Genomic DNA, 14,838 nt, shown 5'->3' on the forward strand with positions numbered 1-14,838 from the left:
AAAAAACAGAAGCATGCTCACTGAAGCTAAGGGGTGAAACTGGAGATGGAGAAAGAATTCTGAGTGCAGCTGGGCACACACAGGGCAGCATCTTGTTCTCACGGTGGCAAACCAGATAACTATTGGACACCTGCCAAGCAGGACTTGAGAACAAGAGCACTCTCCCCAGTTACGTTTCCCAGCAACTGAAATTCAAAGGGATACCACCTCTAATACTGGAGGTAGTGCAGAGTTACCACAGTAAGAAGCCAAGTATCTGCCTCCCACAGTTTGGTCAAACTCATGCTGGTAGCTTCGAGAACACTATCCAACCATCTTGTCTTCTGTCGTCCCCTTCTCCTTGTGCCCTCCATCTTTCCCAACATCAGGGTCTTTTCCAGGGAGCCCTTTTAAAGCCACCCAATATGGCAGCCATCACTTGCAGGAGCAAGTTCTGTAGTTTAACTATGTTGCATGAATAAGTTCTTTTATCTCCCCTGAATCTCCCAACATAGTAAACTTCATTGGATGTTCATGAGTTCTAGATGGGATAGCCATCTTCAAATATTTGTGGGGCTGCCACATGGAAGATGGAGCAAGTTTGTTTCCTGCTGCTCCAGTGAGTCCAAACCAATGGGGACTCATTACAAGAAAGGAGATTCTGACTAAACTTTAGGAAGAACTTAGGGGCTGTTTGACAGTGGAATGAAGTACTTCAGAAGGTAGTGGATTTAAAACAGATGATGGATGCCCACCTGTCAGGGATTCTTCAGCTCTGATTTCTGGATTGCAGAGAATTAGATACTAAATCAAGAGGCACAAGTCACAATATTGCTCTACAATCAAAGCAAAGCAAAACTACTGATTGGTCACTAAAAGAAGAGCAATAGGTAAGGATGCTGAATGGGTCATAAAGAAAATACAGCATGCATCTCTTCAAATTGTCATCTTAAACTAATATGCTAAAAAAGCAGACATATGTTAAACCACTAAAATATATATGTTTAAATGTGATGGAGACACCCTGCAGCTATTTTGATGGCTTCCTTGGGAGAATATCTAGTTAGAAATATACAGATTCTTTTCTATCTTATTAGCAGCTGCAAAATTGCTTATGGCACAATTCTGAAGAGGAAAAAAAGACAATGTACCATCAGTTGATATAAAAATAAATCAAGGCTCTGGAATAATGTAGTACTGTCAAAACTGACATACCTTATTAAATTTAGAGAAAGTAGAATGAATTAATAAATAAATTGGAAAAACTGAGTCTGGATAAGGTTATTACTTTTGGGGAAATATCAAAATATCATGTATTTGGTTACATACTACAGAAAAAAAGGAGAAAACATCATGAGACCACCCTGACTAAATCTTTTGCGTGGACAGGCGGAGTCCCCAGATCCCGAGTGGTCCCCCCCGTCATGTGGAATAACGACTCTAGACAACGTGCTATGGGATTAAATTGGCCACAACTTTATTAAATTTCAAATGTGGGTAGACCTTGGCTCAGGCATTGGGCGTTCTCCCTCCCTAGTCCCCAGCCGGGGACCTAGGGAGCATCAGGGTTATCCAGTGGGGGGGGGGGGGATGGGCCGGCTCTGGAGAACATATGTTCAAGCAGAGATAGCCGCCCCTGTTACGCCGCCGCAGGGGAGAGCAATGACGACCTTTCGGCGTACGGCCAAAGCCTCCCTTCAAAAACCCCTTTAACGGGGAACCCTGGTATCGCCGCCGCAAAGAGGAAGATGGACAAAAGGATTCCGCCCAAGGCCTGATACCGCCACCCGAGACCGCAAAGATTGCGGTCTCGCCGCCAAGCCTACCTACATCTGAAATCCCCTTTGCCATCCTCCAACCAGTCAATCAGGCCATGCCTGATGTCGCTCAGCCAACACTCGTTACCACGGTCTGATAGGTGCACGCCATCGGGCCGAAATAGCTCCTTCATGTAGACTTTAATGTTGGGGTGTTTTGCGACCCGACCTCCCATGCAAGTGATTGCAGAGCGCACTGCTCTATTGATTTTTTCAACGGTGTAATTAAGTCTAGTGGGTCCAATTAAGATCCACCCTCTATTGTGTGGGCAGGTAATCCCTCCCCCTACCTGGCCTGGTTTCCCTGGCAACGCTTCCCCCAGGTGGGATTGGACAACTCACTGGGGTAGGCGGGGACCTCCAGGTATCCCACCTGAGGGAAGGCAAAGCCTATGCTGATGGGGCCACTCCAGATCCAGGGCTGCACGCGTCCCCGCAAAGGGCGCCCCCCGTTTTAAGTGGGGAGCGGTCATTATGTTTGCAGCTTCAGACTATGAACCTTTTCAAACTTTACGAAATCTCAGCCTTCTGTCACCCACATTAGTATAAGGAGAAAATATCACTTACTCCAGAATAGACTATGTTTATTTGAACATGGCACTTTCCACCCTGACCACCTCTATGTTTCTGTCTAGTTGGTTGTTTTGTAATGCTTATATACAGAAAGGAACCTCAGATTATATAGACCCACTGAGTTGTCACTAAAAGACTGATAGGTAAGACAGGGGCAAACTTTAGTCTTTCAAATTTCAGTAGCGCCCTGTGACAGGCCAAAATTTGCCCCTCCTATTTCTCGACTTCTGTTCTGCTTAATTCACTATGCCATAGTTGTAACTCCCTGTGGCGCCCCCTGGGCTTGGTGGCTATAGCGCTGGAACTGGTTGTGCTACCTTGAATCCACCTCTGGGCATGGACCATGACATAGTGTGAAAATAAAGGCTAGTGATAAACAGTCTTCCTAACAAATTAATGACTGGTCAGGTATAGTAACAATACTGAACCTTCTGTTAGAAATCTCATGGAGCATTTGGGGGGCGGCAGTCTAAACCATAAAAAACAAGCAAAAGCAATAGCAAAATTTCTCCCTTTACCCTTAATTACTTTGCTATAGCTGGTAAGAACAATTGGGGGGGGGGAGATTATGGAAGATAAATGGTTGTCTTGCTCATTTTATCCTTATGAGAAGTGTTCAACATTGCATTCTCAATCATTTAAATTTTGGCTGTGGCATCTCATAAAATATGAGTGAACAAGCCACGAACTTTATAAAAAACACCATAACCCTAACCCCTCTGAATTTAAACATATGGTTTTAAATTCATAACTGTGGATTCCCCTACCTGCTCTGCAGACAACAGGTGTCTTAAAAATTGTGATGGCAACATTAATAAACAGGTCCTTACTCTGACATTTCTGACTGGATAATGTCATAATTAATTCTTTAACAGTAATGTTGTTTCCTTCCAGAACAACAGCTTCGATCCTGAAAACCATGAACAAAAGGAAATTCACAGAAAGGAATTTTCCATACTCTTCATCCCTACAGACACCTGTGCTCCCCAGAAAGCTCATCCAGGGGGCCAGGGGGACACACTAGGATAGGGCTAGTGAGGGAAATAAAAATGTGCAAAATCAGGGTGGGGCACTTTCTATGAAGGGAGTACATGGTTCTTAGGATCCAAGCCACGAGAACCTAGCAGTATCTAATTTTGCAAGTCACATTGATAATGCTAAACTTTATTGTCTTGATAAGGTTAAGACAGGCATAGGCAAACTCCAGCCCTCCAGATGTTTGGGGCTACAATTCCCATCTTCCCTGACCACTGGTCCTGTTAGCTAGGGATTATGGGAATTGTAGTCCCAAGGATCTGGAGGGCCAGAGTTTGCCTATGCCTGGGTTAAGCGATGAATTGTTACAAAATGCTTCTGAATGTCAAAGGAATTTAAACTCCTCCCCCTTACATCACTGCCTTATTCACAATGTGACCCTCAAATATTGACATTCTAGCAACTTCTGCACATTGGAAAGGAAACATTTCCAAGAATATTACTGGGAATGAACCCAAAATCACATTCTGTTAAGTTCCACATAGGCTGCATTCACAAATGGGGTTTACTGTGTAACAAACTACTTTGTTAGTTTAATTGATTATAAGGCTTCCCTTTACATTTTTTTAAACATTACTTTTCTGCACACCGCACACTCCTGTTTTGTCACATCTTCACAATTATACCATCAAGTTGCAGTAAATGTCATTCAAACATGTCATTCTTCCATGTCATTGCTATCCCTCTACATTCCAGCACTCTCCTAGGCTCCCTCCACCTTGTTGGCATGACTTTCTTTGCCATAATAATAGCACACTTTCTCATCAGACGAAAATAAATAAATAAAAGGTTCAAGCCATGAAATGGACAGAGAGAGCAGTGCGTGCCGGTGCGCTTCTCAAGGCTCATCACATGAGCAGCTGTGATGTGAATGCAGGAAAAAGGCAGGAAAAACATTGTAGGAAATTCCAGCAGTTTTTTGGGCTGAGAGGGCAGCAAAACATTTTCTCCAGAATCAAATAACATGGAAAGGAGCACTAGATGTGCACTATGTTCCACTCCATCCCATTAGTTTTTTAGAAGTGGCTTTTATGCCATGTGAAAGCTCAAATATAACGCACAAAATAGCAACAGTTGGGGAAATGTCAGGAAAACAGAATAAACTGCAGTGTGAAGGCAGCTGTAAAAGCCACTTCTGGAACTATAGTAGAATATTGTGCAAGCTGAAGGTTCATTCCCGTGTTATTTTTATCCGGGGGGGGGGGTCATTTTGGAAATAATATGGAAATGAATGCTAAACTTGCACTTTATTCCACTATAGTTACTTTTATATCATGTGAAAGTTCAAATATAATGTGGAAATTAACAGTTGGGAAACACTCCCCCCGGGGGGGAACCTGCCATGTGACTGCAGTCAAAGACTTTGACCAATTTGTGAGAGGTATAAGATGAAGAAGAAGAAGAAGAAGAAGAAGAAGAAGAAGAATAGTAGTAGTAGTAGTAGTAGTAGTAGTAGTAGTAGTAGTTTGGATTTGATATCCCGCTTTATCACTACCCAAAAAAGTCTCAAAGCGGCTAACAGTCTCCTTTCCCTTCCTCCCCCACAACAAATACTCTGTGAGGTGTGTGGGGCTGAGAGACTTCAGAGAAGTGTGACTGGCCCAAGGTCACCCAGCAGCTGCATGTGGAGGAGCGGGGAAGCGAACCCGGTTCACCAGATTACGAGTCCACTGCTCTTAACCACTACACCACACTGGCAGGTTTAGGAGGGCTTGACTGAGCTACATGTATTTCTTCTGGCAGCACCTGTACAGGTGTGTGTGCTTTTTATATATGTAAGCAGTTATCCACAAGCTAAACCTGAACATTCTGTATCAGATACAAACATATTCCTATTGCCAAAAGTAGAAAATCAGATAGTTACTTCATATTTAGCTTTCTTGAAGCTAGACTTCAACGCTAGCTGTACATTTCCCCATGATGTCCTTTGGAATGGGCCACCAGGTACCATTTAGGTTTGTGCTGTTTACCTATTTTATCTCTCACTCAATAAAGCAGAGAGCCGGAACACTTCCACTGTTACACATTTCACACATCTTGGTGAGTAATTGCCCCAGTGTCATGGCTGAAAGAATGCCCTTTCAAAGCAATGCTTAAAACTTTCAACTGTGCTAACTGAAGCTGTTTTAGTGATTTCTCCCAGTTTATTCATGCACAGAGGAAATATGTTGCTCGTACTTTCAACCCCCGTGAAGTAACATTGACATTCATTTGACAATACATTTTCTTGAAAGTAAAGAAAAACAAACAAATTTCTGCATTTATATAACCATGTATAATCCCATGCTGGTTATTTTCCTTCAGCTTAGGTGTGGATTTTTTTATGAGAGGACACCGCTTTTGGTTGCAATGTTTAATTAGTTACAACAGAAACCTATGAATATCTGTCAATTAAATTGGAACTAGGATTAACTGAGTAGCATTTTTTTAAAAAGGTGGGATTCAAACTTAGCACCACTGCTCACACTGCTAACCAAATCTGCCTACAACCTCAGCTGCCAGACACCCCCCCCCCCAAAAAAAAACAGCGTCTCCATTAGACCGGGGTGGGGAATCTTTTTGACTTGCACCCTGAAGGCCAGGTGGGGAGGCGCAATGTCCTCCACTATCAAGAGTTGCAAAAGAGTGTCAATCCCACCTACCTCCAATGCCCTTGGCCAACCCCTCCACTGCCTCCGAGTCTTGCCAACCCTCCCCTCCCCTTAAGGTAAAGGTAAAGGGACCCCTGACTATTTGGTCCAGTCATGACCTACTCTGGGGTTGCGGCGCTCATCTCACTTTATTGGCTGAGGGAGCTGGCGTACAGCTTCCAGGTTGTGGCGAACCAGAGCAGCGCACGAAAACGCCGTTTACCTTCCCACCGGAGCAGTACCTATTTATCTACTTGCACTGTGATGTGCTTTCGAACTGCTAGGTTGGCAGGAGCAGGGACCGGGGAATGGGAGTTCATCCCGTTGCGGGGATTCGAACCGCCGACCTTCTGATCGGCAAGTCCTAGGCTCTATGGTTTAACCCACAGTGCCACCCGCGTCCCATTTCCCTCCCCTTAGACCTCACCAAACTTCCTCTCCATTTGGACCGCTTCAATGGCCCCTGCTCACTGGACCTTCTCTCTCAAGGAGAAGAGAAGCAAAGGTGGGATGGTGGAATAGGGGAGTTGCAGAGAAACACTAATGACAGGCCAGAGCAGCTCCTCAGCAACTGTCCTGCTGAAATGGTTTTCCTGCTGAGGTAGGAGATAGTTGCTGAGGAGCTGCCCTGCCCTGTTGCAACTGTTCTTCCTTTTTTCTGCCTGCTTCAGCTGCTGCTACAGTGACCTGGCAGCTGTCAGAAGGCTAAGGTTATGCTGCAGTTTCACAGCGCCATCTGTCAGCAGTGAAGCGAACTGCTGCATGACAACAGCCTGAGGTAAATATAGAATAGGAGAAAGGAGCTTCCGCTCACAGAAGGACGTCTAATTCATTATTTTTAATAGTGCCAATAAAAACTATGTCAACCGCGATCTTAGAAGAGGCATTCCCCGTGTCTTTGAAGATATGCCTGCTGCAACACATGCCTGATTATCTAGAAAAAACCCATCCTTTTTAAGGCCTATTGTTTTATGTGAAAATATACCCTGAGCTAATCTATTAATTAATCGACTAAAACTCATATACCGTATTGCCCTGAATATAAGCCTCACTTTCCCCCCAACTTCTGACTATGAAAAGCTAAAGTTAATTCGCGACCTTACAAAAATTGGCTTTTACGATATCGCTGCTGAAACAGACATATGGTAAAACGGAACGGGCGTGAGTGCCTGAGGAATTTGAAGGGAGCGGCTTCTATTCGAATATTGTCTTTTTTCTTTTTCCCCCCTTGAATTTTAAAAGTGTGGCTTATATTTGGGCCAATACGGTAATTATTTGACTAAGGTTTATTTAACTAGGTGACAATATTAGCAATGAGAGAAGAGAAATTTGAGCTACTGATAACTAAACGTATAAGCAATTTAAGTGCAAGGCATAAATCTACAATCTAATACTGAATTGCACACACCTAAATTCCATTTGTTGCAATATGTGTACACAAACCTGTATTCAGGCAACATAAATATTGCAGCGTGGAGAGTATAGTAGAGAAGAGGATGTCAAAACTCAATCTTTTTGGGGTTGCATGGTTGAAAATGTTAAGCTCGTTTCAACATTTCCTAAGCTCACCCAACATTTCATAATTTCAGTATGTTGCATCATCATGCTGCTCAGCACTATGTAACACCCATGATGAATTAACTGACCTGACAAAACATTTATTCCCTAACGAAAATGCAGCACAACATATTGATGGGACTTTCCTATTACCTTAAAGGAGAAAAGCTGAATAATAATTTTGAAGTGCTTAGGAATTAAACAACAACGAAGTAACCTCACTGTGCGTTAAAATCCCACCTGTATTAACTGCATTGATCCTATTTCTTTTTTAAAAAACATTTTTATTAAAGATATCTTGGTTTACAAAAGTATGTACAATGTCTCTTTTTTCAAGTTACAATTTCTACAGGTCAGTTTCATTTGTTGAGACATTAGTGTTACATTAGGAAGAAAAGGGGGAAAGAGGAGGAGGGGGGCATGGTGAGTGGGGTGGATTGGGGTGGCAATGATTCTATTCTACATATTGTATGTGTGGGGTTTTGTGTCAGTGTCGCTTGTGCAGGTTCTCTTTACTATTCACTTGCGTTCCTTTGGTGGTGGGAAAGGTTGGGGCTTGGCCTAGGCTGTTGTTGTTTGTTTGTGATTGGCTGTGGTGAACTTTGTTTTCATGTGTGAGTGGGGTGGGTGGGTGTTTTTGAATCAGGTTAGCCATATTGATTCGTATGCTGTTGGCAGATTCTTGTCATTGTTTTGTTGGGCTGTGTATGTGAGCCATACTAGGGTGAAGGCATCTTCTATTTGTCCCCATGTCAGTTTCAGTTTATTGGCTAAGAATTGATTCTATTTCTGATGTTAAGAATACTTGATAATTTGGCCCATTTAACGTCAGCTGGCATTTTCAAAGTTTATCCCTGCCCCCATGTAGCAGAGCATTTTAATGCTGTACAGAGTGCTTTATAATTGGCCTTGAAACCAAAGTGAAGAGACTAGGAGTAATCCCACTGAGAATCGGTTGCATTCTTCACCAAGAATTCAAGAGTGCACCTTAAAATTTATTCAATAATAATTAAGTGTTTACACCTCATTTTTATAGTTGTTCATTTTCTTTCTTTCTCCCTTTCATTCTTTCTCCTTCCTACCTCTTTTCCTCTGTTGGTTTGCTTGTCTTAACTATTTTGTAATGTCAGCAGTGACACTCACAGGTTGCTTTTGAGAAAGTTCCCCAACCAACTGGGGAAAGTTCCCCGATTTTTCCATTTCCCCAATTGAGGCTCCATCTGCACTATATGTTGAAAGCAGTGTCATACTGCTGAAATAGTCATGGCTTCCCCCAAAGAATCTAGAGGAGTGTAGTTTCTTAAGAGTGCTGAGAGTTGTTAGAAGACCTCTATTGCCCGCACACAGAGCTGCAATTCCTGTAGTGGTTTAACAATCAATCCCTTTCCCCAGAGCACTCTGAAAAGTATAGCTCTATTAAGAGAATAGGGGCCTCCTAACAACTCTTAGCACCCTTAATAAACTACATTTCCCATGATTCTTTGGGGGAAGTGAAGATTCTTTAAAGGGGTATGATACTGCTTTGAATGTATAGTGCAGATGGGGGCTGAATCTGTCTATCACTGAAGCACTGCTCTCCAGCCAGGCCACCCAAAAACGTACCTTCTGAACACATTCAGCACTGGATAGAGCAAAATATCAAGACTAGAGAGACATGTCCTCCTATCCCACTACCCTAGTCACTCTGCTGTTACTGGAGCCACTGTTATTGTAACATGTTCTTTCATAAGAAGAGAATTGCAAAGCTCATTTATAAAAAAATCTGGGGTTGCAAAGAGTTGTCATCAAAGTTCTTTTAGTAAGAGTGATCATCAGCCGGTATAAACTGGCATTTACCCATTTGTTAACTTGCAGAGCTTGTCAAGCAGCAGATCAGTCCTAATACAATTAACAATATTTCTAATTGAATTTGTACTGTTTGAGAGAGTGGAATGATTACCAGCTAATTACCCATACAATAAGATGGGTAGCAAAAGGATCTCCTTCAAGGAAGATGGGTACTTATCTCACAGCCCTCATGTCATGCCAGCCTGGAGTGGGAGCAGAGGCACTGTTCTGGTGTTACCAAGCCATCGCTTGGAATACATTTACACTTAATATTTCCTCCTGCAACACTTAAACAAGAGCAACAACAAGAGTTCAGCCACCAAGCTCAATTTACACTGCACAGCTTTTAGCTTCAAAAATAGAAAGACATTTTCCTACCGCAAGAAAACCACAAGAACTAGAAATTGCTGGCTTCCTTTCTCTCGTGCTGGATTTATCCTACCACTTTCTTCCTAATGTACAATAACATTTCAATTACACACAATGACACCCCTATGAATATAGAGGGCTGTACCAGGTCGGCCTTAGAAGATTTCTGAACCCGTTCTCTTCATTTTGCAGGATCAACTCCCTGATAATTAATTAACAAAAATCTAAAATTATGATTTTTTTCTAAAAGTTGTCAAATGGAGACTAGACGATTATCCCATTGACCAGGTAAAATCTTCCAAATACCTAGGGATATTTTACCAGCCAAATTTAAACTGGACAACACACAGACGTCAAATGATTATTCAAGCAAAATGCACTACATCAGCGATTCTCCATTTTTTCTTCCTCAAAGGCAACCAGATGGTCCCTGCTGCAATAAATATCTTTAATGCCAAGGTCCTTCCTAAGCTATTGTAGGGTATTCCAATTTGGATGCAAACATTCAGTAGAGAAGCTGAACAAATCCAAGCGACCTTTCTTCGTAAGATCCTTGGTGCCCCTAAATGCATGTTATTTAACCTTATGTGCTGAAACCAGCCAACATCTGATGGAAACCAAAGCATGGCTCTCTGCAATCAAGGCCTGCCTAAAAGTCCACTTTAGAACAACATCTAACTTCTTCTTAACCTCTATGCTTGAAGACCACATCTCATCCAGATAGTATAGAGCAATTTAAGACAAAATCCGTAGTTTGGGCATTGCTCTCAAGAGCCTTGAAGCATGTGATGAAAATAACATATTCCAATTAATCAATGACCACGAAAGACAGTGCTGTTACCACACACTCCAAGACCTTGTTCTCCAGAGGCCTTAGGTATTACAACACCCTACAGAACCTGTGCCAAATACCTAAAGGATTTACTACTCCCTTCCCATCGAAGAGTCTTTATGCTCACAAGATTAAATGCTTTCCTTCTGCAGTGACTAAAGGCAGATTCACACACACTCCAAATCAAGCCCATTTGTGTGCCTGCAACCAAGAAGAACCAGATTCAATGGACCACATTCTCTTAGATTGCCCTTTACACAGCAGACCTCGCCAACTGATGCTGAGTAAAATGTTGGCTCTCTGGCCCACAACTCTGAGAAGAAATCAAATGAGGTTTCTCCTTGCAGATGCCACTGCTCTTGTAGCTTCCTTTTTAGCCACATTTTTATCTGAAAAGGTTTCCAACGAACCATCCCTTCGGGAAATAGACTAGGCGTAGCAGAATATCTAAGTGCACTTGACCACAGTGTGACCTTATAACCCTTGGCAGCTTCACCCTTGTCCCTTTAATTATCTCAGTGATTTGAAACGTTTTATATTGTGATGCCAATAAAGGTATGATTTGATTTGATATAGAGGGGTGTAAGTCTGCTACAAAATATAAACAAACATATAGGAGAATCTTGGGGCACCTTAAAGAATATAATACATTGCAGAATAACCTTTGGTGCGCACTTATGCCACAATTAACCTGACTTTCTGAAAATAATTTCTGCTGCTTTTCTTATGAACCAAGGTTAACTGGGGGATCAAAGAGGCTGAATCTGGTACTGCAGCTTTTGCTTTTCATTAAAATAAAATAAAATAAGTGGGAGTACAGTCAATGATATTTACACCAGTATATCATTTACACAACACTTTTTCTGACTATTTGCTATATTTTAAGTGCAGCCTCTCAGTAATCCTTACTGTCACCCTGTGAGGGGTGCTAATATTATTATTATAACCACTACATTGCAAATACCATGAGTGGCTCAAGGATCATGGCTTGTCCAGGGCTATTTGCTTAACCACAAAGCTACACTAGATACAAAACCTGCCATCCTATGTGGTGGAGAGAGATATTCTCTACCCCATGACTGGTCCAATGTTCAACTTGTTGTGAGAGTTGCCTTTGTTTTTCGGGGAGTGGGATCAGTTTATATTGTAATAATTTCCCTGCTGATTTTGATCTTGTGCTCATGAGAGCCTCGAACGGAAACATTTCAATGTGTACTTTTTTGTCATTTACACACACAAATCCACCTCCCCAAATAAGGCTTAAGCTTACCCTGTGTTTCAGGGACAGGGTATGGTGGAATAGGATCTGCTGTGGTCTGCAGCAGGGACTTCCGCAGAAGGAGCAGCCTCTTTTGGAGCTACTGACAGTGGCGTTTTGTAAGCAAGGTGCGCGGCAGAGCCCCCAAGGATTCCTGGCATGCTCACCTACCCCATTTGCTAGAAAGGGCCCTTCTACTGTGCCAGTCTGGCACTGGCATTGGTGCCCCCTTCCACTCTAACAGGAAGCAGACTACATACTTTCAGATGCAGCAGTGGCTCACCATTCTGACTGATCCCAAGACAGAGTTAGGGACAGAGTCTGCCCATGATGAAATAGTAAACAATGACAACAGTAAAAGTATTGTTGTGCAAATGCATTACAAAGGCACAATGTGTTCTTGGTTGAATCCTGACAGTTGAATTCAGACTCCACATAGGTATTAGCAAGTTTAATACTGTAGTTTATTACAAAGTTAAAGATAGTTGCCCACTGCTGGTCTTAGCATAAGCGAGGTTTCTCCTAGGCCAAGTGTACTGCGGATGGGGAAGTCTGTAGGATGCAGCATGCTTTAGGGAACAGTGCACAGATAATTCAGAGCATAATACACCACATACACTACTACAACAAACAACTTATCTGCTCTTCATCTGGATTCCCTAGAAATTTCCTGGAACTCATGAAAGAGGTTCATATAAAAATATATGAATGCTTGCTCAGTTGTTCTAGAAATGCTTACTTGCTGATAGCTTAATAACAGGAGTCTATCTCTTATGAATCTCTGAGGACATTTATTTTAGAAACCATAGTTCCCTATTCAGATGTGTTTATGTGAACAGAAAGCAAACTATCAGCATATCTTTAACATCAACACTGTAATTACACTGGAATAATCCAGCAGGGGAAGTAAAATACAAAACCAAGGAATTTTCGCCTAAAACTGAAAACCTGAAATGTTAGATGTGTGAATATTCTGATCACTTGGCAAATATTAGTGACTAAATACATTCAAAGGTGTGAGTTAGAAGTAAATGCCTGGAAATGAACACTTCTTCAAAGTAGAATAATTTGAAAAGGGAAAGATTAGTGTACAAAGAGAGTCGTCATAAGATAGGGAGAAATATGTTTTAGGGGAGGAAATCTTGATATATGTTGTTTCCTGTGTTGTAGCTTAGGTACCTCCGAACAGGAACAATCATCTTCCCCCTATATTCTCTAATCACTTTACATCCTGCTTTCCTACAAATGAATGACTATTGGTTCTCCCATTGTTCAGATCATCTTGTCACTATTACAGATGGGGACAGGATTCACTTAATAAGCCTCATCAGCAGAAGTCCTGTGCAAGGGGGTTTCCCCCCCTTTTCCCCTCCTGTACCCCCTGAAAGTTGTTTTGGCTGGGGGAGGGGGGTCAGGACAACCCCCAGAACAGCATGTCAGGGGGAGAAGACTGGCAAGCTGAAAAGCTTGTGCAGATGGATCATTCATCACAGCATGACATTGAATTCCTGGAAGCTTTTCACTTAACATGTAGCCTAAGGATTTCTTCCCTGGCGAAATTTGAAAATAATGTAGTCTCCGCTGCAATATTAAACTTAAAGCTGAACATTTATCTTCTAGGGGGTCAGGCCATTTGTCCACCCAATCCAGTATTTTCAACTCTGACTCTGAGTGGCTCCCAAGGCTTCAGAGATGGGTGTTTTGTAGCCCTTCTAACTAAGATCGTTTAATTACAGGAGAATGCTGCTGCACTCATATTTCACTTAGGGGCTTCTGTAGGTAACTTATTGATCATTGTGGGAATATAATGCTGTACAGTGGTACCTTGGTTTAAGAACAGCCCTATTTACAAACTATTCGGTATACGAACTCCGCAAAACCGGAAGTAGTGTTCAGGTTAGTGAACTTTACCTCGGTCTACGAACGGAAGACGAACGGTAGAAGGGCACCGGCGGCGGGAGGCTGTATTAGAGAAAGCATGCCTCAGTTTGAGAACAGCTTTGGTTTAAGAACAGACTTCCGGAACAGATTAAGTTCATAAACAAAGGTACCACAGTACCAGGATTACCCTTTAGGTCTGATTCCAGGTTCTTAAATGCTGATCCCAAAGTTTACCGCAGAACTTTCTGCAAGATTTCACAGCCATTTTGTGTTTTCCAAAGCACTGTGGTTTAAGAAGCTTCTATTTTACCTGGGAAGGTAAGCAAAGCAGGGGGCCTGACTGCACAGGCATGCCAGAGTCCCCCATAGGCTTTGCCTTTGCTTCCGCCCTAAATCTCTTCTTTCCTTCTGGAGTTACAGATCTTTCTCATCAGTTCCACCCCTGAGTCTGATTTCTAAAGTTCCTGCTTCCCTTTCATCTTCCCATTCCAGGGTTCACAAACTCCCAATTGGTTTGTGATTTTGCACCACTCCTTCTCTAAATCTGAAACATAAGAATAGCTCTACTTTCCTAAACATCTTCTTGCTTCCTCAACAAGAACTTCTACCCTGCACCTCACCTGAAGCCTGAATCTGCACCAGATGGCCATATTGTTTTACCCTACAACTCCTCCTTTCTCTCTTTCTTGGAAACTCTTATTATTTATTATTAATTTTGAATACAAATATAATTTCTAGAAAGGCCTCCCATGAATATGTTATGTGGGTGTGCCTCTCTTTATGGCCCATAGCTACCTGTCATGTGCCACATTGCAAAAGCCTCCACACGGAGCAACTTCAAGGAGCCCCTGTGTGCTTGCTGTTGATGTTTCATCAAGTTAGTTTAGCAGTATTTTCCATTAGGCATTTTTGTAATGTTGATATAGATCTTTTAAACCCTGCTTTTACATAATGACACAATTTCACATCATCTTTTAGGCAACAATGGAAACCAATGTTTTGTTATGCTCTTAACTATAATTGTTTTTGTAGAAAATCCTCTTTGAAACGTGATCATTTTGTTTGTCTCTTCATATTGCC

At 42.2% G+C, this 14,838-nt stretch overlaps 1 protein-coding gene across 12 annotated transcripts in view; it reads right to left on the reverse strand.

The window, feature by feature from the left end:
* Positions 1-14,838, reverse strand: part of LOC310837225 (contactin-4) — a 509,134-nt gene that overhangs the window by 162,399 nt on the left and 331,897 nt on the right. Inside the window, exon 2 of one of the 12 annotated variants that reach the window (XM_083723367.1) lies at positions 3,137-3,279. The exons of the other annotated variants lie outside the window; for them this stretch is intronic. Within the exon in view, the coding sequence (XP_083579493.1) occupies positions 3,137-3,227 (91 nt within the window). The 5' untranslated portion in view covers positions 3,228-3,279. The remainder of the gene's footprint in view (positions 1-3,136; positions 3,280-14,838) is intronic. 12 annotated transcript variants of the gene reach the window in all.

The sequence above is a fragment of the Podarcis gaigeae genome (assembly GCF_964106915.1).
Source record: "Podarcis gaigeae genome assembly, chromosome: 2".
Classification (NCBI taxonomy): Eukaryota; Metazoa; Chordata; class Lepidosauria; order Squamata; family Lacertidae; genus Podarcis; species Podarcis gaigeae.